This window comes from Athene cunicularia (genome assembly GCF_003259725.1).
Source record: "Athene cunicularia isolate RWA chromosome Z unlocalized genomic scaffold, athCun1 chrZ_part2, whole genome shotgun sequence".
NCBI lineage: Eukaryota > Metazoa > Chordata > Aves > Strigiformes > Strigidae > Athene > Athene cunicularia.
This window is the reverse complement of record NW_020799143.1, coordinates 20646513-20669622: the sequence shown is the minus strand read 5'-3', so window position 1 is coordinate 20669622 and position 23110 is coordinate 20646513. Positions and strand designations below refer to the sequence as shown.

General features: G+C 40.0%; 1 protein-coding gene across 3 annotated transcripts in view; it reads left to right on the top strand.

Annotated features, from left to right (window-relative positions):
- Nucleotides 1–527: 527 nt before the first annotated feature.
- Nucleotides 528–23110, top strand: part of FOCAD (focadhesin) — a 138552-nt gene continuing 115969 nt past the window's right edge. Inside the window, exons 1-6 of one of the 3 annotated variants that reach the window (XM_026866246.1) lie at nucleotides 528–547; nucleotides 4056–4144; nucleotides 7083–7157; nucleotides 8692–8846; nucleotides 13606–13710; nucleotides 22653–22754. In XM_026866246.1, the coding sequence (XP_026722047.1) occupies nucleotides 4088–4144; nucleotides 7083–7157; nucleotides 8692–8846; nucleotides 13606–13710; nucleotides 22653–22754 (494 nt within the window). In that variant the 5' untranslated portion in view covers nucleotides 528–547; nucleotides 4056–4087. Of the gene's footprint in view, nucleotides 548–3301; nucleotides 3498–3524; nucleotides 3629–4055; nucleotides 4145–7082; nucleotides 7158–8691; nucleotides 8847–13605; nucleotides 13711–22652; nucleotides 22755–23110 lie in introns of those variants that run through there. The other 2 variants (XM_026866245.1, XM_026866244.1) reach the window with 2 other exon arrangements.

Genomic DNA, 23110 nt, shown 5'->3' with positions numbered 1-23110 from the left:
GGGTGCGGCGGGGGGGGCAGCGGCACGGCGTCAGGCCAGCAGCGAAATAACGACTGCTGACGTTAATCAGTTTTGGAGGGGGTTTATTTATTTTTTTGCTTAAATCTGGTTATTTTGAGAAGTTGTGACGCACAAGCAGTGGGAGTGTTTGCAGGCATTCTCTGTTCACTGGTTGGGAAGAAGGACGGGTTTCAATCAAGTCTTTAACAATAAGCAAAATGCAATAAATATGGGAAACGCCATCTTACTGCTCCCAGCACTAAGAGTTTTCAGTTATTTAGCTTAGATTAGCCTGTCATAATTAATTTTGGTAAACTGGTATGGACCAGATCTGAAGGTGTAATGGCATGACAGCCCCTCTCTGATTCAGTTGTCTTAGCAATGCTTGTCCTCCTTGGCCTTAGGATGCTGTATTGGGTTTGCATGGCAAGGTTTGGTAGTGGGGGGGGCTTCAGGGGTGGCTTCTGTGAGAAGATGACAGGAGCTTCGCACATGTCGAATGGAGTTAGTGCCAGCCAGCTCCAAGACAGATGCACCACTGGCCAAGGTGAGCAGACAGTATAGTCAGTGGCTGTATGGTTAGGCTCAAAGGGTGGTGATCAGTGGTGCAGATCTATCAGACTGTCAAGTAACGGTGTCCCACAGGCATCAGTAGTTGGCCTGATCTTTATTAATGACTTAGATGATGAGATGGAGTGCAGTCAGCAGACGTATGGCTGATGCTGAATTCCAGAGAATGTTCAAACTGTTAAGTAGTGTGCTCCTCAGGTGGACTTGCACAGTCTGGAGAAATGGACTGATGGGAATCACTTGAAACTCAAACTGGAGCAGTGCAGGGTCTTGCATCTGGAGCAGAACAATCCCATGCACCAGTAAAGGCAGGAGCTGACTATATAGGAAGCAGATATGAAGAAAAGTCCCTAATGGAGGGGCCTAGTATACACCAAGATGAACATAAGTCGGCAATGCAATGTGGCAGCAAGGAGGGCCAGCTGCATCTTGGGTTGTGTTAGTAAGAATGTGACATGTGTGACCATGATTGTTCCCCTCTGTGTTGCATTTATGAGATAGCATGTGGAGTGATACACCCAGAATTTGGGCTCCCCAAAGAAGGACAGTGGAGCAAGTCCAGTAGGGGTCCAGTAGGACCACCCTACAGGATGGTCAGGAGTCTGGAGCACAAAATGTGAAAGGGAAGGCTAAGAGAGCAGTGTCTGTTCAGCTTGAAGAGGGGACAGCAAAGGGGAGATGTTATTGCAGTTTGCAAGTACCTGGTGGGAGCATGCAGAAAAGATTATGTACAAATCCAAATTCCTATTAGATATTAGAAAAGTTGGGTTTTTTACCATGAAGTTTGTTGAATAACAGCTTGCCCAGGGGGACTCCACTGTTGGAAGTTTTCAGGACTTGATTGGATTTGTCATTGAGCAAGCTGGTCTAATCAGACCAGTTTTGATGAGGGAATTGGACTAGACATCTGGAGGTCCTTGTTCCAACATAAACTCTGATTCTGTGATCTTTATTGGGAATAGTAGACAGGGGTATGGATTTACTGAGGAAAAAATATGGCCAACCCACCTGATTGCCTTTACTAAAGGATAAAATAACTGGATTTGTTAGGCAAGGGGAGAGCAGTAGATGTTCTTTACCTCAGCTTGAGCAAGACTTTCAACGTGGTTACCCAGTTACTCGCAGTGGTTTTGTGTCAAAGATAGGATGTTTGCCCACTGGCAGGGCTGCCCTCTGGACAGACTAGAGAACAGGCTCTTGTGAACCTGAAGAATTTCAATAATAACATGCCCTATCTTGCCCCAGGCCTTACAGCACAGGCTGAGGATAAGCTGGCTGGGGAGAAATTCTGTGGAGATGGCCATGGGCCTTGGCAGGCGGTGCCCCAGGCAGTGTGAGCCAGGGCACAGCCTGGGGAGCCAGGTATGGGTGGGATTTATAGCCCTCTGCTCAGCACTCTTTAGACCTCATTGACATATCCAGTTTTGGAACTCCCAGTACGGGAGGGACACTGACCAGCAGGATGAATTCAGGAGAGACCACTAAGACAGTAGGGCTGGAGCCCTTGCCCTGTGAAAAGAGGCTGTGGGAGAGGGTCTGGGACTGTCAGCTAGGAGAAAGGACAGTTTCAGGGGGTACGCAACAGCAGCCCTGGCACCAGTGAAAGGGGAATGAAGAAGACACATCCAGGCTCTTCACCGTTCTCTGTGGCTGAAAGGCTCAGGCTAGTGATGATGGAAAAGCTTTTATCAGTCAGGACAGTGCAGTAAGGTGGTGCCTTCTCTGTTAAAAGGTTTTCAAGCCCTGATGGGGCAGGGTCCTGATTAACCTGATCTGACCTCACGGCTGAACTTCCTTTGAACAGGAGGTTGAAGTACAGTTGTCCTTCGGCCTCTGCCAACCTTAATTAGCCAGTGATCCTGTAAAATTTCCTGTCATTCCATATGCATGTGCAAGTGTCTTTGCTGAGGGTGAATGCTGAAGTCTGAAGAACTGTCTAGATGGTATTTAAATTCATTAAATTGCATTGATAGAGCTGTTGCATTGTAAATATCTTGTAGACATTTTAGTGTAGGCTAAAGTTGAGGAATTGTTTCTGATGAGGAGGCAAGACTTCAAGTCTGCCTAGAATAACTGATTCGTGCTTCTGCTCAAAGTATGTACTGTGCTTCTAATGATGCTCTAATATAGTTTCTCCTTTCAATATGAATAATAAAACTTACATGGTGCAGATAGCATGTAATTGCAGTGTGTTTGTGTCAGAACTACCCAGGAAGAACCTTCTGTCATTTTGCTGGTTATTAGGTAGAATTAGAGGGGGTTTGTTTTTGTGACTTGATTGGTATATATGAATAGGTTGAATGTGCCTAGATCCACTGGAGTTATTAGACATGCTTAAGAGATCTAGGTATGTATGGAATTGTTTGCTATACCAATCAGATTTCTTTTCTAAAAAAAGCAAGATGTCAACTCTAGTTCATTTGTTATATGGACACCTATTGTGTCAAAATGCAATTAAATCCATTCTAAAACAATACAAAACTAGTTTGACTGCAGTTAACAGGGCTTTTTTTCCTCCTAAACTTTCAGAAATGTAATTCTCAAGTATTTGGGAATATTTTGCTGTTTAACTGCCAGGAATTTATATTCATTGAGGTAGTAGCTGTTAATTTTGAGTTTTCCTGATGTGAGTGGTATTTGTTACGGTACCTGATGCATTTGCATGTTTCCAGGGCTTAATTCTGACTTTTTAAAAAATAATTGGCAAGATTCTGAATGCATCATACTGATAGCATGTCTTGAAACTGGTGTCCTGTGCATGTATATGTTTTCTCAGTGCTTATTGCAAAGGATTATGCTTAGGTTTTCAGCAAGTGCTAGGTGATTTGGTTCTTTAAGGAAGCCATCCAAAGTGGCTGGAGGTGCCTTTATGACTGAAATGTTCGAATATTTGCTGCTGGCCATCAGTTTCACTGCTGTGCAGCAAGGTAAGCTGAATTCTGATTTCTCTTCGATTTAGGTTCCTCTGTGAGTGCCTGTATAATTCAACTTACTGAAGTTTTGGGTTTTTGTCAAGTGTTCCAGCCTCTAACTACTGTTACCATTTGCAGTCTCACAGGTGCGTCTTTTGTTTACTTCTGGTTTTGCATGAAATAATGGCAAAATTATCCACAAATTTTTCATTTTAAATCATGTTTTAGAAACTGTAAACACTGCTCTTGAGCTGTCCCATTTTCAAGTCAATGAGGTATACTTAAAATGATCTCAAGGCTAAATACTCTCAGAGTACATGTATACTGTGCCGTATAGAACAGCGTATTTGTTCCAGCTTTAAGAAATGTCCATCACCCATTCTTTGTGCAAGACTAATGAGTATTCAGCATTTCCTGGGTTTAAGCCCATAAAGCAAGGTCATATGGTGGACTGGGGAAGGGGAATAAAGTGCTTTAATGCTTACATCTGCTGTTAAGTACAACATTTTTTTTCCCTGGCAAAAAATTATTTCCTAGTCCTGAGTATATTTCTTTTTTTCATCTCTCTTGCAGGGTGAGAGTTAGTGTCATATGACAGAGCCAAAATGTTGGATGACATCAAGAAGCGTCTTGAATTTCCTAATGCACTTATTCAGTCACAGGTAATTTTTTAAAAAAGCATTAAACAAATTGTCTGTGAAAACCTTTGTTCCAAGGCCTGCTGCCTGACTAAAAAGGTGATATGGAAGACTTTTCTTTTTTTTTCCTCCAGAGGTAGAAAACATCAGAAGTAGAGAAGTTACAAACAAATGCTAATTGCCTTCTCTGTGTAATCCAAACATTGGACATAATTGCTCATCACTGTAAAGTCTCTGCAGGAAATCAAACTTTCCAGGACTGGAAGGTTCAAGTGAGGCTAAATGGTTTTTAGTGACCCTGTGATCTCGAGAGAAGCCAGGAGTTACCAGATATAATGTGTGGGGTTGAAATACTTGACAGTACATCATAGAACTGTCTAGGACTGATCTGTTGTCTCCTGTGTGATGAGAGCTGATGAACTACTGCAGTCTTGTCTGTCATCAAAGAATAACTGTATACAGCTACACTGTGATCAGCAGACCCAACACCTTTATTTCAGATCCATGCACTGGCTTCTGATCCTGTTCACTGAAGCTTTCTCATGTGCATGAAGTGTTTGTGATAATATTTTTAATGGACAGGAAGGAAGAAAGTAATAAGCTCTGTTTAAAAAATACACCATCCTTGCTTTGGCTGTCTTTCAGTACTAAAAATATATCTCTTCAACTGTAAGATCATTAACTTCCATTTTTTCTTCCTCTTCCCGTTTTGAATTCATCATTAAATATGTAGCAATTTGTTTGATTGAATAAGTTGATGTGAATGCAGTTTGTGCAACCTGGTGTCTCTGCCTTTTCAGTTCAGCTCAGTCAACATTGGTTTAAAATAATCAAGTTTGAAAGACACAGAAGTCCCCTTGTGATCACCTTGGCATTTGGAAGAGGAAGTCATGTCTTTGAACACTAGAGTTCATCTGAGGTCTAGCAAAGTGTCTTGTTCTGCAGATGAGTTCGTGTGTTACTGGCCTTGATGAGTAGGACTTGGCATCTTTGAACCCGTTCACTTTTCTTCCGTGCAGAATAATGTCCCAATGGTACAAGTATCACTGAAATGTCTTAGCTTGTCACTACAGCTGCACATCATTAAGGGCTAGTGGTGTGCTTTGCTTGATTTTTGTGCTGTGCTTTGGTTGGTTTGATAGTTTCCACTTACATTCTGTGACCCCTGAAGAGCACACTGTAATCTTCAAACTATCATTGGGCCAGGATTCAACTTCATGACAGATGGCATCTCTTCCTTGGGACCAACCTAGACATCTGCTCTGCAGAGCTTGTAATCTACACAGACAGGGATCAGCAAAGTGAGGAATTTGAGCATAGTTTTGTAGGTCAGAAAGTTTTACTGGTGAATCAGATTCTGGGAATGCATTGGGCTAATCTACATTTTGAGTTTCCTGTATAGCTCACTGCAAAAGCCATCTTCTACTGATAAGCCCCTTTTCCGCTGTAATGAAAGTGTTTTAAGGATCTGGGTGTGAATTAATTTCTGAAGTTCCTTACAAGCAGGAAAAAGGAAAAATAATAGTAAATTCACTTGGTAAGTACACTAAAATTACCCTGTCTGTGTGGGGAACATGTTGCTCTTGCAATGAGATAGATAGGTGCAGAGAAACAGACAAATATCTGAGTCTGTCCTGTTTCTCATTCTGTTTTCACAAGAGTAAGATTCCCAAATAATAAACTGTCTTTTTAAGTCAAATGTGTTAGAGTACATATCCAAACCTTCGAAACGCATAATCCTTGTAGTCTAGGAAGATTTGAAGTGTCATCTTCCCTCGGAAGTGTGAACGGTTATTTCAGAGTGCTTCTGTTATGTCAGAGTCCTGCATGTCAGGGTAGCAACTCGAATCTAAATGAAGTGTAAATAAATCCTGAATGGAGAAGGAACCTGCAAACACTTAGATAAATCTCTTCCTGTCTTTTTATACACTAACAAAACAGAAATATTACTATTAGTTTTATCTTTCTGTCTTCCTAGTTTACTTTTTCCAAAACATTTTTGTGCTTTTGCTATGAAAAGATGTCTTTCTGTCTTTCACGAAAAGGGGTTTTCTGTGTAGCAGTATTAGTGATTATGAAACCAGACAAAGTAAAGCATTAATGATGAGTTGGAAAATAAAAGCCTGAATTCAGGCATCCTGAAACCTTTGAGGGTGTTTCAGTATTTCAGTCCACATTTAGATTTTTAAAGGCAGTTTGAGGAAATCAGAAATTTCTTCTATTAAAACAGAACAACATCTGTAATCTTAAACCTCAGATGAACAAAGCTATGCTGTTCCTTAGAACTGAGGCCCTCATTTTTTAGAACTGAAGCTTTTTTTTTTTGAGGACCTTGAAACTTTAAATTTAGTGTTCATGATCTCTGCCACAGAATAGGTTTATGAAGGATACTGTTAACTTCACATACCTTCTTTAAGGGAAGTGAAACATTTCTGGCAGTAGGTATGCTAGGGGATATCGTAGTATGTTTGTCATCAGTGTTTCGCAAAAGTTGTGATGCAAAAATTTGAGCAAGTTGTTTAGATTTCCTGTGTTCCGCTTCCTCTCTTGCTTCTGGTGCCCTATATACTAAAGGATTTAATAATTACTAGTGCTGTTAAGTACACTGAGATCTGCACACCAGTGGAACTGTCTATTACAGTTGATGCATTAAAATATCTGCAGTTCTGAGTATGTACCTGACTCTAATCTTGTAAGAGGTTCTGTACTAAGAAACTTGGATCTTTGTGGAGTCCTATGGACTTTTCTTTCTCTTCTGCCTCAGGATAACAGTAAACAGTAGTATGCCAGTGTTACAGAGATTTTTTGGCCCTAAAACATATTTCAGCTTCCATAACGGTAAGTTTGGTATTTTACATCGTGATAAAATGATCATATATAACAGCAGTATAAATTCTTTCTAATGGAGAATTGAAAAATAATGTTTGATCAGCATGTGGGGTTTTTTCTTTTTTTCTTTTAGGCAGTGGGTCATCTGATTGCCACAGTACTGAAAGAAAATGTTTCTTTGGAGAAGATCAGACAGGCATCTGACCAGGTCTGTGGCATTCTTTCACTTCTGTCTTCTATCCAGATGTGCTTATGATTTTCTTTGGTTTTCCATTCCCAATTGTGTAATTTTAATAAATTCTAGAAGTAAGGTAGTTAACAATGTGTGTCTGGGTGTACAGGTAGAAATGGCAGATATCTGGGATCAGAAATGCAGTTTTACTTTCCTCAGAAGTCTTAATGGCCAAAGTCTTAATTCTGCAGAATACCAGCATCTAGCTATGCTCAGTTTAAGAGTGTTTTATTTGAGTTTATGTTACTGCAAGTGAAGTGCCATATGGTGAGACATTTGTCATTTGAGTAGGAAAGTCTTCCACATTACTGTAAAAACTCCAAAAAGTATGGCATTTCACATACCTGTACTAGTGTGTTATATTTTGTATTAGCTAAGTAGAGTTTATATTTCTTTGGGAGAGCATGGTGCAAAGGCATGCTTTGTCTCTTAGTTGAGTCAAGCTCGCTTAAGTGCAAATGTGTGTTGTTAACTGAGAGGCATATGAAATGCTGGCATTTGCAATTGTCACAGCAGTGTAGGAGAGCTGTTAGAATTTGCTCCTCCATTTTTCCTCCCCAAAAGCTGACTTGCACAGAAATGAGCAGAAGATTGTGGATTTTACCTCCCAGTTTGAAGTCTTAAAAAAAAACCCAAACTAGCAAACTCAGACCTGAAAAGTGCCACATTTTTCTCTGAGGGAATGTTGAAGGTGTGTAGTTTCTATAACAGAAGCTCCTCCAACAGTCTTGATCATAATAATGTTCCCAGATGACATCCTGTTTTGAGCTATGAGGTGACTCTTCCCATTTGCTGCCCCATGAAGGTATTAAACTGAAATATAGCAACACCTCCTAAAATGCTAAGAAGCAGAAAATTGAGCTTTAGACATTACAGGCTCCATTTTTATGCAAGAGCATTTTGCAGTGTTCACTGGTTTAAAAACATTCACTTGTTTAAAAACATTCTATTTGGGAGCTATGCAGTCAGCAAACCTCTGAATGGAAATTTATCATTAAAACAGCAGCAGTTTTGAAGGCCAAATCTTTGTGCTTACTAGCAAATGGAGAGAACTGAGGACTTCATATGATGAGTAAAGATGACTTGCCTCTGGATAGCCCTTTATATGCCTGCCTCTATCTATCTGCACTACACCTTGCTGTAGGCATAGCTTGACATAACAGTTCCTGACAGTTCCTGAGTTGTCTTTAGTTACATCTTGATCTTTTTACAGAAAGTGAAATTGATGATAGCCTACCTGCATAGGCCCAGCTGAAAAATTTACCTGCCTTACTCTTGGAGACTCCTGTCCTTACTGAGGGCACAGGCAGTAAGGGGAAGGATAGTGGGAGCTGTTGTGGGTAAGGCCTTTCTTAGGTATAGAATCTGTACCCCAGTTTCCACTCTTGTGCTGTCTCAGAGTTCAGGAAAAGCTGTTGAGCAGGTTTTTATTTAAAAGTTTGTTTGAGAAGAATGAAGAGAAATCAGTGTCAGCCTGCCTATTGTTTGTGTCTTATGCTTTTTACTTCAGACTCCTGCTCTGAACTTGCTTTGGGAGAATTGCTGCAGTGAGAATGTTGCCGTGCGAACAGCTTGTTCTGAGGGTTTGGTGGCACTTGTTGCAGAGGAGCATGCTGAGCTCGACTATGTTCTCCATGGAGCTGTCAACATAATTCCCTCAGCAAGGTAGTGTTTGATTTTGTGTCTTTTGTCAGCTGGTTATTATTGCTTTTCCCTTGTAAATACAGGGGAAGAGGAGAGGTTCTGTAATGACAGTATCTTCAGATAAGCTGTGGCATTAAGGACTGACATTGCCTGGCTACTTTGCTGAAGGCTGTTGATTTCATCTTGGCAGTGTTACAGTGTGAGTCTGACTTAAGAATTCACAGAGTGTCCTATGCATGTAAGCTGAAGTGCTTATTAGCAGTTCAAAGTAATGCTCTGAACTTTGAACTGTGAAACCTCAGAAATCAGTGCAGTGCGTAGTTTTGTTTCCTCTGTCGTGGGGAAGGTGGAAGAAAATGGTTGCAACTTCCATAATGGGGGAGGGAAATAACTTCCTAATCAGTCTGTCCACCTAACTAGTCGCTCACATAGAGTCACCATAAGACTTTGGGTGGGTTTTAGGAGTACTGGGAGAATCTGTGTCCTGTGGGATAAGGTGAATGGACAGTTTCAGTAGGCTTGCAGACTAAGAAATGTGAAATTACTGTTCAGCTAAGGGCTGGTCAAAGTATCAGTGGCTTATATGGAAATGAAATGTAAATGCAGTTTTGTACTTCAGAAAATAAAAAGTGTGAAATTGAATATTTAGTATTGAGTTAATCTTAAAAACAAAGTCAGAGTTATGTACTGGAAGGACTTGGATCTGCCCCATTCCTACTATTTTTCTATTTCTATTTTTCTATTTCTATTTCTATTCCTACTATTTTTCCATGTGTGAAATGAACACACATGACTGACTGGTATAGTAAGTGCTGGCAAATTACCTAGGAACCTTTTATGTATTTTTGGCTTCTTTCTTCCTGCCCCACGCTGCCATGATTCAAACCACATCCACTGTGAATTGCAAGGCAAGGTTTGTATAACCTAATGCGGTTTAAACGCAGCTGACAGCCAAACACCATGAAGCTGCTTGCTTACCCCCCACTGCTCTGGGGAATGGGGAATAAAATTGGAGGGCTAAAGGGGGACTTGTAGGTTGAGAAAAAACAGTTTAGTAATTAAAATAATAATAGCACTAATAAAAAGTACACATGAATAATGCACAGTGTGATTGCTCACACCAAGATCCTGAAACCGTAATCCAGGAAGCAAGAAAGAACCTCCTATTTCCTGACCAACCCTCCTCTATATATTGAGCATGATGTTGTATGATATGGAATATTTAATTCACCAGTTCGGGTCTAGTGCCCTGGCAGTGCTCCCTCCCAGCTTTTTGTATACCTGCTCACAGGCAGGACATGGAAGTTGGAAAGTCGTTGATCTTTTAGAAACAACTGAAAACATCAGTGAATCATCAACATTCTTCTCATTCCAAAGCACAGCACTATTCTAGCTACTAAGAAGAAAAATTAATTCTATCCCAGCCAAGGCCAGGACACCTTACCACACAAGTCTGTGGGTTTAAAATATTTGTAGCTTCAGGAGCTGATTAAACTGACAGTTTCAGATTGGTTCATTTCAGAGCTGATATTTTTTTTTCTTGACTATTAGAATTGTAGCCTGCTGTTCATTATCCTGTTCCCTGCTAAATTTTCATCCTGGTTTGCTCTGTGGCTTTGCACTGCTGTCTGCACAGTGTCTCTAAAATAAAGCAAATATGAAATCAGCAGCCAGTGGCAGCTAGCAGGAAGGCACTTGCAATTGCTGAGCACCTTTCAGTACTAAATGGAGTTAGGCAAATGTTTTATTGGCAAAGACTGCTCATGTTGTGTTCTTGCTTCTTCAGTTACAATTAATTTAGCAGGGGCTTAGTGTACCTGGTGGGTTTTATTTTGTCAGGTGTATCAAATACTGTATGCTAGGAAAGATATTTTGGTTTGTCGGAGGTGAACATCCAATACTTATCAGAGCTGACTTGTGATGTGGTTCACACTATCTGTGTATACAAATGGGAATCATCATTGTACCATAACTGTCTCTTAGACCCAGTGTTCAGTTTCCTCTGATGTCCCAAGAGTTTAAACTTCATGGAATGTCATATTTGTTTCTATGTGTGTATGCTTACATGTGAAATATGTATACATATGTAAAGAGATACATGCATGTTTTTAATATTGGTCTCCAGTTTTCTGTGTAGAAGAGGACAGGGAAAACTCTGACCTGTATTCAATAATTAATGAGCATAAATAATCAAGTAAATCTGTTAAAAACCGGTGAAACAATGGATTATTACAATACTTAAGAAATTGTTGAAAGATTTCCATGTGTATGTATGTTTTCAGAATGTTTTTAGCACCTGAGCATCCATGCCTATAGGAAGTGGGGAAATCCTTGCAATATGTTAATGGCATTGTGCTGCTTGTGTTCAGGAGCTGAGTGCAAAGCCTAAAGCACCCATTTTTCCCCTACCTTCTGCCTAGGAAATAGGGCCAGCAGTACAGTGGTTTCAGAACAGGGAAACTTGTTTTCTTATTGAGTGTTTTATGGTTTGTTTTTCCCCTCACTACATAATTACTCAGCTGAAGCTGGGGAATATGCTAGCAAATTCCCATTTAACTGACTCTTTATAGCCTTGAAGTATCTAAAAGGTTGTTGTTCAGTCTCTCCCCTATATTAATCCAAAATGTTCTCCTTCCTTCTTTGTCTGCTATGTTGACTGTGTTGGGATTTGGGTGCCTGCTACATGCCCCCCTGTTGGTTGCTTTGAGCAGTTTTGTTGAACCTCACATTTCCTTGTATAGTCAGATTTCAGTGTTTTGAAAGCCATGTGTCATGACAGCTAGTCATTTTAAAGATTACAGGCACATCTTGTAACTGGTCCATTTTTGGAAGAAAGAAAGAAAACAAACGTATTCTGTCAGTTCTGATCTGACTCAGTGTTTTCCATCACTGTTGGCAAAACTATGATAGCCACAGAAGAGAGAATATACTACTTAGCCTGTATCTGGAATATGAAACTAAGTACTTCTGGTGGGGAGATCCACTGTGGGAATCTCTAGGTATTCCCTGGTGTGCCATACCAGCTTATGGAAAAGAGTCTGTCTGCAGGTGGTGGTAAGTATAGTGAAGGTCTGGCAGTTAAAAGTGGTATTTGCCTGTTTTCCCATTTTCTTTTATGAACATTTTTTTAGGTTATGACTGTAATCATATGATCCTTTGCCTTTGCAATTTTTTAATCTTCAATAAAGTATTTGTAAATATAAACTCACAATATTTCTTTGTGATTATATGTTGTTACCATAAATTGTTGTGCTGATGCTGGTCAAGCCTGTGTGTGTAGATACCTGTCTTTTAACAGTGTTCACATAAAGTCTCGCTGGGTTTTGATAGAAATTGCTTGAATTTGTTCAGACTTTTTGTTATGGCTTAAAAGTCTAAATGTATGTATATCCATTCATGTTTTAGGAAGATATTAGTGGAACATACTGCTCTCTATGCCAGTTAGATTACTGTTTCTCAGTTTGCTCATGTGTTAAATGAGAATGATGATTGGTTTGTTCTGTGAGAAGGCTACATAAATTCTGCATAATTTCTTGTTTCCAGCTCACCATCTGAGGAGTTCCTGCAGTTTTTCATTTACAGATGAAGAAATAGAACTACGGATAAAATAGATTTCTTTGATTTTTTTTTTCTTCTAGGAAAGAAAGAAGAAGGAATAGTAAAAAAAGAAAAAAAAATTTTAAAAAAACCCTGGACCCAATTCTCCTTTTCCTTCATTATCTTACCCTGTGTGATACAAGTGACTTTTTGTCAGGTGACAATCTCTTACAGTTATACATTGTGTTAGCTCCTTCTGTTCATTATGTGAATAAAGTGATGAGTAATTATGGTTTACTGATGTGAGTAAGTAGAGTTTTAGAGGATTATGATAATGCAATGGTATAGCATATTCTAGATGAAAAGGCAAAGAATGAACCATGACTTTTTTTCCTCTGCTAAATTTTCACCTTGTAAAAGAGTGTTTCATTACATAATCCAGGCTAATTTCTTGAGAACAGATTGTGTTGGATCTGGCTTGGTCTGGTTGGAAAGGTGTGGAAAGCACTTAATTATGAGGAGGAGAGCAAAATTTTGAAAGTTGACATAAGCTCAGCCAGGCAGTAGTAAGCTCTAGACTCTTGAGCTCTTTACTGCATGGTCACAGAGCTTTTCTTCCTCCCATGTGGTGGACTTCAAAAATTCATTAGTGTCTCTTCAGGAGAAAATGGGAAATCCTATCAAAATTCCAGAAATACTGCTTCTTGAATTTTCCTGAATAAATTGAACAGGAGGGAGGAGGGAGATAAAATAGCTGCATGTGTCTATTTTATGTAGTCCTTGGCTCCTGAGATCAAAAGTCACCTCAAACTAGATGTCTCAATTGTCTTATCTGACAGTGTGACTTCTCTTGCTAGACAGTGGCATGGTAGAAATTTGTGTACCATGCTGGATGTTTACCTGTATGCTTGCATTCAAAGCGGGGCTGATTTTCTGGTTTTAACGTGTTAAAGGTGCCAGTTTCACTTAAGCTGGGGACAACAAACGTAAGATATGGTAGAAGCAAACCATCAAAAGTTTTAATTGATGCATTAATTATTCTCTCTGCTGTTTTGCTTATGTGAAAAGGAGAACAAAGGTGGATGCACAGTTTGCCCAGAATTGTGTAGGCAGACATGAGAAGGTTCTTAAGGATCACTCAAGGCTTCTTATATGTCAGTTTTCTTCCAGGGTTCCTCCTCTTATGGAGGAATCAACTAATATAACTACATATGTGTCATAATGTATTTATTCTTGTCAACAGGAATGTGCATGGTTTAGTAAAAACTATTCGGAAATTACTGCAAATTCAAGCTACTCAACTGGGAAAAGGTGGAGATGACGTTGTTCAGAATCTGTATGGAATCAGGTTAGTTTCATATTGATTTTATTTAGAATCCAGAATAACTTTTTGGCTGATCTCCAGAAAAAAATGTAGATTAAGTGTTGATACTGGCTTTCACTCTGTCCATTGTTTTGTTTTGTTGTTGTTTGGTTTGGTTTTTCTCTCTCTCTCTCTCTCTCTCTCTCTCTCTCTCTGCACTGTGCTGGTGATCAAGTACTGTCACAGGTTGCCCACAGAGGTGGTGGAATCTCCATCCTTGGAGATAACAAAACCTGACTGCATGTGATCCTGGGCAGCCTTCATTAGCTGACTCTGCTTGAGCACATGGGTTGTACTAGATGATCTGAGAAAGTCCCTTCCAACTTAGATGATTCTCTGATTTTATTTTTTTTTTTAATTGAAAATTTTAAGGACTTTTATAGTACAGAGATAAGATTGCCACCATAAGCTCAAAAGAGGCACTGGCAACATGAAGGCTGAGTGCAAATATATACTGGGACTTGTTCAAATGCAGTAGTTGGATGATTGATAATAGTTCTTTTAATAAGTCTTTTATTTTAAGACTGTGGACCACTTCTCTCTCACTTGTTTTTCCTTCTTTCTTTGTGTTATCAAAGTAATGTTCCTGCATGCTTTTACTGTTAAAGTGGTTGCCATCTAAAAGTAAATGGTTAAAGATGTATCCAGAGCTACTCATATAAAGCTTCTTGTCATGCAGTATTAGCCTTCCTAAGGGGACATCTTAGTGACTTCATCCAGCTCTTGAGAAACCACGAGTCAGTGCTGACATTAACAACTGCTGTTCTTTTCTGAAGAGGGTCTCAGCTTGGTAGATGTCATGAACATTTTCCAGGTTGGTTTTTATACAGTTAAGAAGTATCATTGTAGCAAGCTGTAGCTAGGCACTATTTGCAAGACAGGAATCATGTCTTAAGCGAAGTGAAATAGTGAAGAAAAGTGAAACAGACTTTGAAGTGCTGGATGTGCTTGCCTTCCTGAAATACTGTTTTTCTAGCTCTATCAGTTCTTTCTACAAAGTCCACATTCTTACAGAACAGAATTGAAAAAGTAAATAATGAAGGGTAGTAAGATGGAACTCTTTTGGAAACTCTCTCTTTAGTAGTAAACATATTTGAAATCTCCTGGTAGAAGAGACTAAACTAAAGCAACTTTATCCAATATTTGTGTGAAAAAGAGCATTGTAGAACGTGGCTGGAATAAGAAATATTCTCTCCTCAGGAGGGTGAAGAAAGATAATTACATCCCCACCATCCCACCTACCAAAAGAAAAATTGCTGATAGCATTAAAAGAAGCTGAAATTTGATCATTCAGAAGGGTTTAAAGTAAAGTAATAGAGAACTGAAAATAAGCAGCAGACTTAGACTTAGCCAGTACTTTTTTGTTTTGTTTTTTCTTTTGCTTTCAGTTAACTTTAATGAAGAGAAAAGTCAGATCGTTTGACTTAGTTTACTGTCTAGTAGGTCAAGGCCCTGTGATCTCACTTTTGATTTCTAGTGTACAGAAAGGTCTGTCTTGATTCAGTGACGTTACATAACCATATTTGTAGTTGTGTTCTATCAAGTGTTGTTGACTTTATTGCTGAAAGAAGTGTGTATGCAGTACACCGCTCACCAACAGTAACCTCCTATTACAGTGTTCATATATTATGCTGTTAATTATGCAGAAGTATTCCATATGGAAATCATTGGTGAAAAATCAAAAAGCCCTAGTTCTCAAGTAGTTCTCAAGTAGTTTGCTATTATCATCTCACTTGGGACATTGTAAGACCAGTATTACAGGGTAACAACTAAATTGGTTTAGACCAATGTTAATTTGGGGCAATAGAATTACTTTTATAACACTGTTTCTTGTAATGATGTAGTATCATGAACAGTTCCTGAAAAGAAATGGGAGAAAATAATGTCTTGCAGTTTTGGGAATTTTGTAGGGTTATGTTGTATTGGGTTTGATTGCAGTGGAATCAGCTTTCCCCATAGCAGCCCTCATAGTGCTGTGCTTTGTATTTGCAGCTAGAAGGGTGTTGATAACACACCAGTGTTTTGGCTACTACTGAGCAGTGCTGTCTCTGCAGCCCACTCCCACCCCTTCAAAGGCCAGTAAGGTGGCAAGACTTGGGGATGGGACATAGCCAGGACAGCTGACCCAAACTCACCAGAGGGATATTTCATACCATAATCATAGTATGAATCATAATCAGCAATAAAAGCTAAGGGAAAGGAGCCAGGGGAGAGAGGGACACTGATTAATAAGGCGTTCTGTCTTCCGAAGCAACTCCTATATGTGCTGAAGCCCTACTTCCCAGGAAGCAGCTGGACTTTGACTGCTGATGGGAAGTACAGAGTTTTCTTTTTTCCCCCTTTTTCCCCCTTTTTCCCCCTTTTTCCCCCTTTTTCCCCCATTGCCACATGGCCAGCCATTCACCTCCCTGCCCCATCAGTCCCGTTGCCCCCCTCAGTGAAATAGGGGAGGGACAAAAAAGAAGAAATTCATAGGTTGAATTAAAAAATTTGCCAATAGTAACAAAAAAACAACAGTAACAATAGTGAGTCCAAAACAGGTAAAGTCCAGCAGTAGCTCACTGAGCGAGGTGACAGGTTGCAGCCCGTCCCCCCACATCAGTGATCCAGCTGCACCAGAAAATCCTGCCATGATGCCCAGGAAACTGAAGATGGAGTGAGAGAGAGCTCAGTCCGCCTATATACTGAGCGTGGTGTCACATGATAGGGAATGCTCCAATAATCGATTGGGCCTGGCCCTCTAGATGGGCTCCCTCTTAGCCCAAGGGAAGTTAACTCTATCCTGGCCGAAACCATGACACCTCTGTTCCTACAGAAAGTCAGAAATGTTCCTTAGTAAGTTGGTAGAAGACTGTGTTATATATCACTGGGTTGAGGTTTCCTGTTTGTTTCTGTAAGCTAAGTACCACTGGTTTCTTTTGGGTTTTAGTGACTAATATTCAAATAGTGGATAAATACCAAAACAGTTATGCTGGGGTTTTTTAAAGAGTACGTGAAAAAAGTTATGTGTTTTTTTTTTTTTTTCAATTCACATATGGGATGGTCTGCACTTTTTGTTATGAAGTTAGGACCACCTGTAGCAGAGACAGTAGTCTGCAAGTTGGTTTCACTGTGGACTGCAATTTAGCATTTCCAGTGGATTTCTTATTTCATCTGCCATGAAGTTGTAGTTTTGCTATGCATATTAATATAGATGTCCAGTAATGGAAAATAGAGTGAGGGGGTGAGGAAGAGGGATTTTTGAGGAGCACTTGTCAGCATTCTTGGTGCAAGAGGGTTATACCATGCATGTATGGATGGGCTATACATTTTTTGCTGAAAGCTATTAACATTTTTAATTAACTTGTCTAAAATTCCTGGAGAGCTGCCAACTTTCTGACAACAAAATTCAGAGCAGATAGAAAAAGGCTTTAAAAATGTGTATTTTATGGAGTAAAGTGCTCTTCCATCTTTATGAAAGGGCCAGTGTCACAGCTGCATATGCAGAAAAGTATGTTGACTGCAGACTTGTTTCCTCATACAGAAAAAGCAATCTGCCACTGAATTTGTGCTCCAAATCAGATTGGAGTTCTCTTGTGTGCAGACATGTAACAAAAAAGGTTGAGATGACCTGAAGGTTAAGAATAATTTTTGTTTCATTGTTACCCTTCACATAAGATAAATTTTGTTTCCCTAGACAGGTGTTTACAGGCGGATAGCTGCTGTGTCTGCTTGTATCCTGAACCCACTGGCAATAATTTAGGGTAGTAGCACTGTAATGTCATTTAAAGATGTGCATTTTACAGTGCTTTGGTAGCAATTCTTAGTGTTGACAATAAATTCCATCTACACACTTTTGTTTTCCTACCACTTAATAGCATCAAATGGAACCTTTTCGGGCTGCACATTTTGGGGTTTTTTTATTAATCACTGTTCACTCTGGAGCTTAGCTGATTTCTTTCATAATCAAGTTCAGTGCAGTTGTATTAGTTTCAGAACACAAAATCTGTCATAAAAGCCTTACTTTTTTTCTGGATAGTAAGCCATTATAATGTTAGATTTGATGTGTCACATATGCTGAGTTGATGAAGGTTCCACTGACTTGTCATAGCAGTACTTAGATGACTGGAGACATATTATTCTCATTAGGAAAGGTAATTACCTCTTAAAATGACAAAGGTATTGAAATAAGCAGCTGCTGTAACTCTGTGTCTGTACGGGGCTATGTACATTCAAGGTCCTGGCATTGTATGTGAACAGTATTTGTAGGTTGCTGCCTGATCCTGTCTGTGTTCTTGTTGTATTCAAGAGCTAGGCAACAAGTTTTTTGCCTCTTGCAAGTTGTCATTTTGGGAAGTTGCAATGATGAAATAACCTTAGCCTTTCTAGTCTTTGTATATAGATTGTAAAAGACTGTAATTTTAGTAAATTACAGAATCAAGGAAGGTGGACATATGAATACCATGTAAGTTAACAAATTTTGGAGAAATGAATGTGGGAGGTGCCAGGCAATGAAGGCCAGACCTGTAATACATGGATGCTTTGTGACATCAACCAGTTTTCTGAAAATCCCCATGTCTTCCAAGTTATATATTTGCCTGAACAGAAACATGCCTCTTTGGAAGAAAAATTTTTTGAGGAGGAAAAGGAAAATGCAGTGTAAAAAACAAAAAAGCAAAACAAACCACAAAAAACCTGTCTTCTGAGCCTGATAAATTGTTCCAGTAACTGATTCTTCCTCCGTGAAAATGTGTTCTCTTTTTTTCAGTCTGAATTTACCAGTTTTAGTTACCAACCTCTGATCTTTTTATGCTAGCATGATGTTTCTTGTATATTTCTGTTCTCAATTAAGTTATTCAGGCTGCAATGACAGTATCCCTTAATCTAATCCTTGTTAGCTTGTGCTTACACAAATGTGTTTTTCTAAGCCTTCATGAGACAGCCATGAGAATAATTAAACCTCCAGATATTAAAAATCTGACTTGAAAGATGGGCACTGGAATAGGAGCATAACCTGTAGATTGAGGGAAATGGTTACGCTTTTTCCCTGTACTTACCAGATGGTATGTGGAGTATGTGTCCTGTTTTGGAGCACCCAGTACAAGAAAGAAGTGATCAAGTGGAGCAAGTGTAGTGGAGGGCCTGGAATGGTCATAGAGCTGCAGCACATGCTGTTTGCTGTGGTAATTAGGCATATTTAAGTTGGAGAGGACTACTTGGAGGGGACCTAAAAGCAGCCCTCCCAAGAATATATAGAATAGAATAGACTGTTTCAGTTGGAAGAGACCTACAACAATCTGTCCAACGGCCTGACTATTTCAGGGCTGACCAAGTTAAAGCATATTATTAAGGGCATTATCAAATGCCTCTTTTAAACACTCACAGGCATGAGCCATCAACCACCTCTCTAGGAAGCCTGTTCTGGTGTAATATTTAAAAATACTCCCAAAGAAATGTTTCTTAATGTCAAGTCTGAACCTCACCTAATGCAGCTTTGAGCTGTTCCCATGCATCCTGTTGCTGGATCCCAGGGAGAAGAGACCAGCACCACCTCCTCCACCTCCTCTCCTCAGGAAGCTGTAGAGGGCAGTGATGCATTATTTCTCCAAACTAGATGAACCTAGAGTCCTCAGCCTCTCTTTACAGAACGTTCACTTCCAGCCCCTTTGTTGCCCTCCTCTGGATGCATTCAAGGACCTTCAGATCATTCTTAAGTTGTGGGGCCCAAAACTACACAAAGTGCCTCAAGCTGAGGCCACACCAATGCTGAATACAGTGGGAGAATCAGCTCTTTTGACTGTCTGGTTATACTGTGTTTGATGCAGCCCAGGATGCAGTTTGCCCTCTTGGCTGCCAGGGCACAGTGCTGGCTCATGTTGAGCTTCTAGTCAACCAGCAACCCCAGCTCCCTTTCTGGAGGGCTGTGCTGTAGCCATTCCTCTCCCAATTTATACTTGTACCCAGTGTTCATCCTAGGTGCCAAGTCTGACATTTCAACTTGTTAAATATCATTCCACTAGTCATAGCCCTGTGCTCCAATCTACCCTTTATCCCAGCTGAAACCAGAACAGTCCTGCAAGGCCTCCTCTTGTCCTTAAGAGAGTGAACAGCACCTCCCAGTATGGTATCATCAGCGGTCTTGCAAGTCAATTCCTGCCTCCAGATCATTGATATTGAACAGAACTGACCCTAGAATAGAGCCCGGAGGAGCACCACTGGTCACCAGAGAGATGTAACCTCATTCACTACAACCCTTTGATCTCTGCCCTTCAGCCAGTTCTTCACCCAGTGCACTGTGAACCCATTCATCCCACAGTTGGACTACTTGTCCAAAATAGTGCTGTGAGGGACAGTATCAAAAGCCTTACTAAAATCCAGAAAAACTATATCCACTCCCTTCCCTTTTTCCATTAGGTGGGTGATGGTATTATAGAAGGGTATCAGATTACTTAAACAGGATTTTTCCTTTGTAAACCCATGTTGACTGTGCCTGATGAGTACATTATTCTTTAAATGCTTTTCAGAAGTTACCAGTATAATCTTACCCATAATTTTTCCAGAAGTTGAGATTAGACTAACAGGTCTGTAGTTTCCTTTGTTTTCCCTCCTGTCCTTGTTGTAGATTGGAATAACACTGGCTAGCTTCCAGTCACCAGGAGCCTCTCCAGACTCCCAAGACCTTTGGTAGGTGAAGAAGAAAGCTTACTGAGAAGTACAATGGTTGGTGAGCATAAGTTTAAAGCCAGGAGTTTCTGACTGCATATAAGGAAAAAGGTTTCAGTATGAGCACTGGAGTATGTTGCATAGAGAGCTGAGGTAGAATTTCTCTACACTGAATACAATATTGAAGTAAGGTGGCACCTGCGACCCTTGGAATTGTCCCAGTCATAGCATAATAAAAAAACTGCTTTAGGTCTTGGACTCTCTGCTCCTCCAGGTTTTTAAAACAACAATAACAAACCAAACCAAATACCATTATAGTTAAGGAAGCCGTTTAAAAAGGATTACTACACTTACTCAGTGTTGTAAGATTAACAGTCTATCAGGAAAACTAATATTTTTTTCACTGTAGTGTTCCATATCTGTTATCCTTTAAGTGAGGTAGCTCACATGCATGAAAGTCGTTTGGCGTCTAAACACATGCAGGAAGCCTTCATGTTATGTTAAAGATGTGTGTATGGTGTGTGTGCTGTCCTCCTTTATTTTATTTTTTTAAAATTCTTTCTTATTGTTTTATTTAAAAAGAATGGTAAGTGTCTGAAAATGAGGCAGTCTCTCTTGAGATGTACTACTTCAGTTGGTGGGTCTCAGGTCATCCAGTGCTGTATAGGTAAAACTGACTGGAAGTCTCTTGGGTGTGTAGCACAGATTTGTTGGACATGTGAACAAGAAAGATGGTTAGCCAAACTGAAGGTGGTGGTCTGCATCATCTGCAGTTCCTAGATTTATGCTGTCCCTCTCTGTGGCTATCAGCCTTGTGTGGTGTGGAGCATTTTTTGCCTTGCCATTTCTTTGAATTGCCCTACTCTCTCAAATGTTTGGCAGATCTGTGGGAATCAGTAAGTGTTCTTCCAGCTTGGAAGTATCTGATTGTCTGCTGTTAAACTGTTGGTATCCCAGAGAAGAACCTACACTACTATGCTTGTAATTGGCTGAAGCAGGAAAGGAAACTGGGGGAAATAAGGACGCTTAGCAGTCAGGTGGGAATAAGGGGGCCAGCGACACCAGGGACAGTGGGTAAATTCCATGAGGAGGTGATGGAGATAACTGATGAACCTGCCTTCACATCACCAATTCTTTCTGATTTCCCATCTCCAGGAAATTCAATGTTCAGACTCTCAAATTCTGTTTTTCTTTCTTATGCTAATTTACTCTAGTCAAATGACTGGTTTTGCTTCTGACAGGATGACAGAATACATACTTCATGCTCCCCTCTTGCCCAGCGTTTTGTCAACCTGCAACTGAACTGACGTAGTTACTGGTGTGAGCGTTACACTGATGCGAGCACTACACAGTGCCATAGATGGCTCCACTCATTGACTTTGAAGGTGGGGATGGTGTTGATGGTAGATTCCTTTGAGAACAGTTGACTACTACCCCTCAGTGACCTTTTCAAAAGCAACCATTGTCAGAGGGCTGGCAGTAAAGTGGAGGTCTCTACTCATGTGGTATTGCCTGCCTTTGTCCTTTCCTGCTTGTTTCACCACCTGAAAAAAACCAAAGAAAAGTAAGTAAGTTGGGAGCAGATTTAAATTAGTAAGTGGGCTGGTGGTTACCTTGATTGGTCTGAGGTGCTGAAGATTTGTACCCCTCATCCTCTTACTACACTTCCTGATAAAAGGAGTCCCTCCCCATCTTTCCTGTAGGCCCCGTTTAATTACTGGAAGGCTGATATAAGGTCTCTCCTTCCATCTCTCCTTCCCCCTTTCTTCTCTCTTCCCCCCTCCCTCTCTCCTCTTCTCTTGGATGAATAACCTCAACTCTCTCACACTGTCCTCACAAGAGATGTGCTTCAGCCCTCTGATTATCTTAATGGCCTCCTCTGGACCCGTTCAAGCAGGTCTGTGTCCTCATGTTGGGGGCCCCAGAGCTGGACACAGTGGTCCAGCTGAGGTCTCAAAAAAGTGGAGTAGAGGAGAATCCCCTGCCTCAACCTGCTGGCCACAATTCTCTTGATGTAGCCCAGAATACAGTTGGCTTTCTGGACTGTGAGTACACACTGCTGGCTCATACTCAGTTTTCCATCTGCTAATAATACCCCAAGGTCCTTCTCTGCAGGGCTGCTTTCAATCTGCACATCACCCTGCCTGTGTATGTGTGTGATAATACCAGGTAATACCAGAGGTTTAAATTATCTTATTTCTATAGCTGCTTTAAATTTGGAGATAGTTATTTTGCACACTCACTTTCTGCATTATAGATCCAGATGTGATTTCTTTGTATTACAGGAACACTCCTCATCCATTACTCAGTGTCCTTGAAAACAGACCTGATTGCTGGCCAGTTATACTTCAGCAGATAACAGTATTTTTCCATCAATGTCCAGAGAGGTAAATGAATGAATAATTTAAAAATAGCAGATGTAGATAACTTAATCCTATCAATATAACTTTTTAAATTGAAGGCAGATGAAATGAAAAATAAAAATTCTGTCTTTTCAAGAAAAATGATAAAATTTAGTGACACAATTTAAAGGTTAGAAATAAAATATTAATAAAATACTAAAATAATGCATCAGAATTTAAAATATTTTTTTTCTTAACTCTTTTATGCTGTTGTAATTTTTATGGATATGGAAAATTAAGTGCAAAATAGATAGTGCCTTTGGAATTTTTTTTTTTTAAATAAGCAATTTTGATTATTTGCTTTGTCAAGATTTTGGCTGCTTTGTCAAAAAGGTGACTAG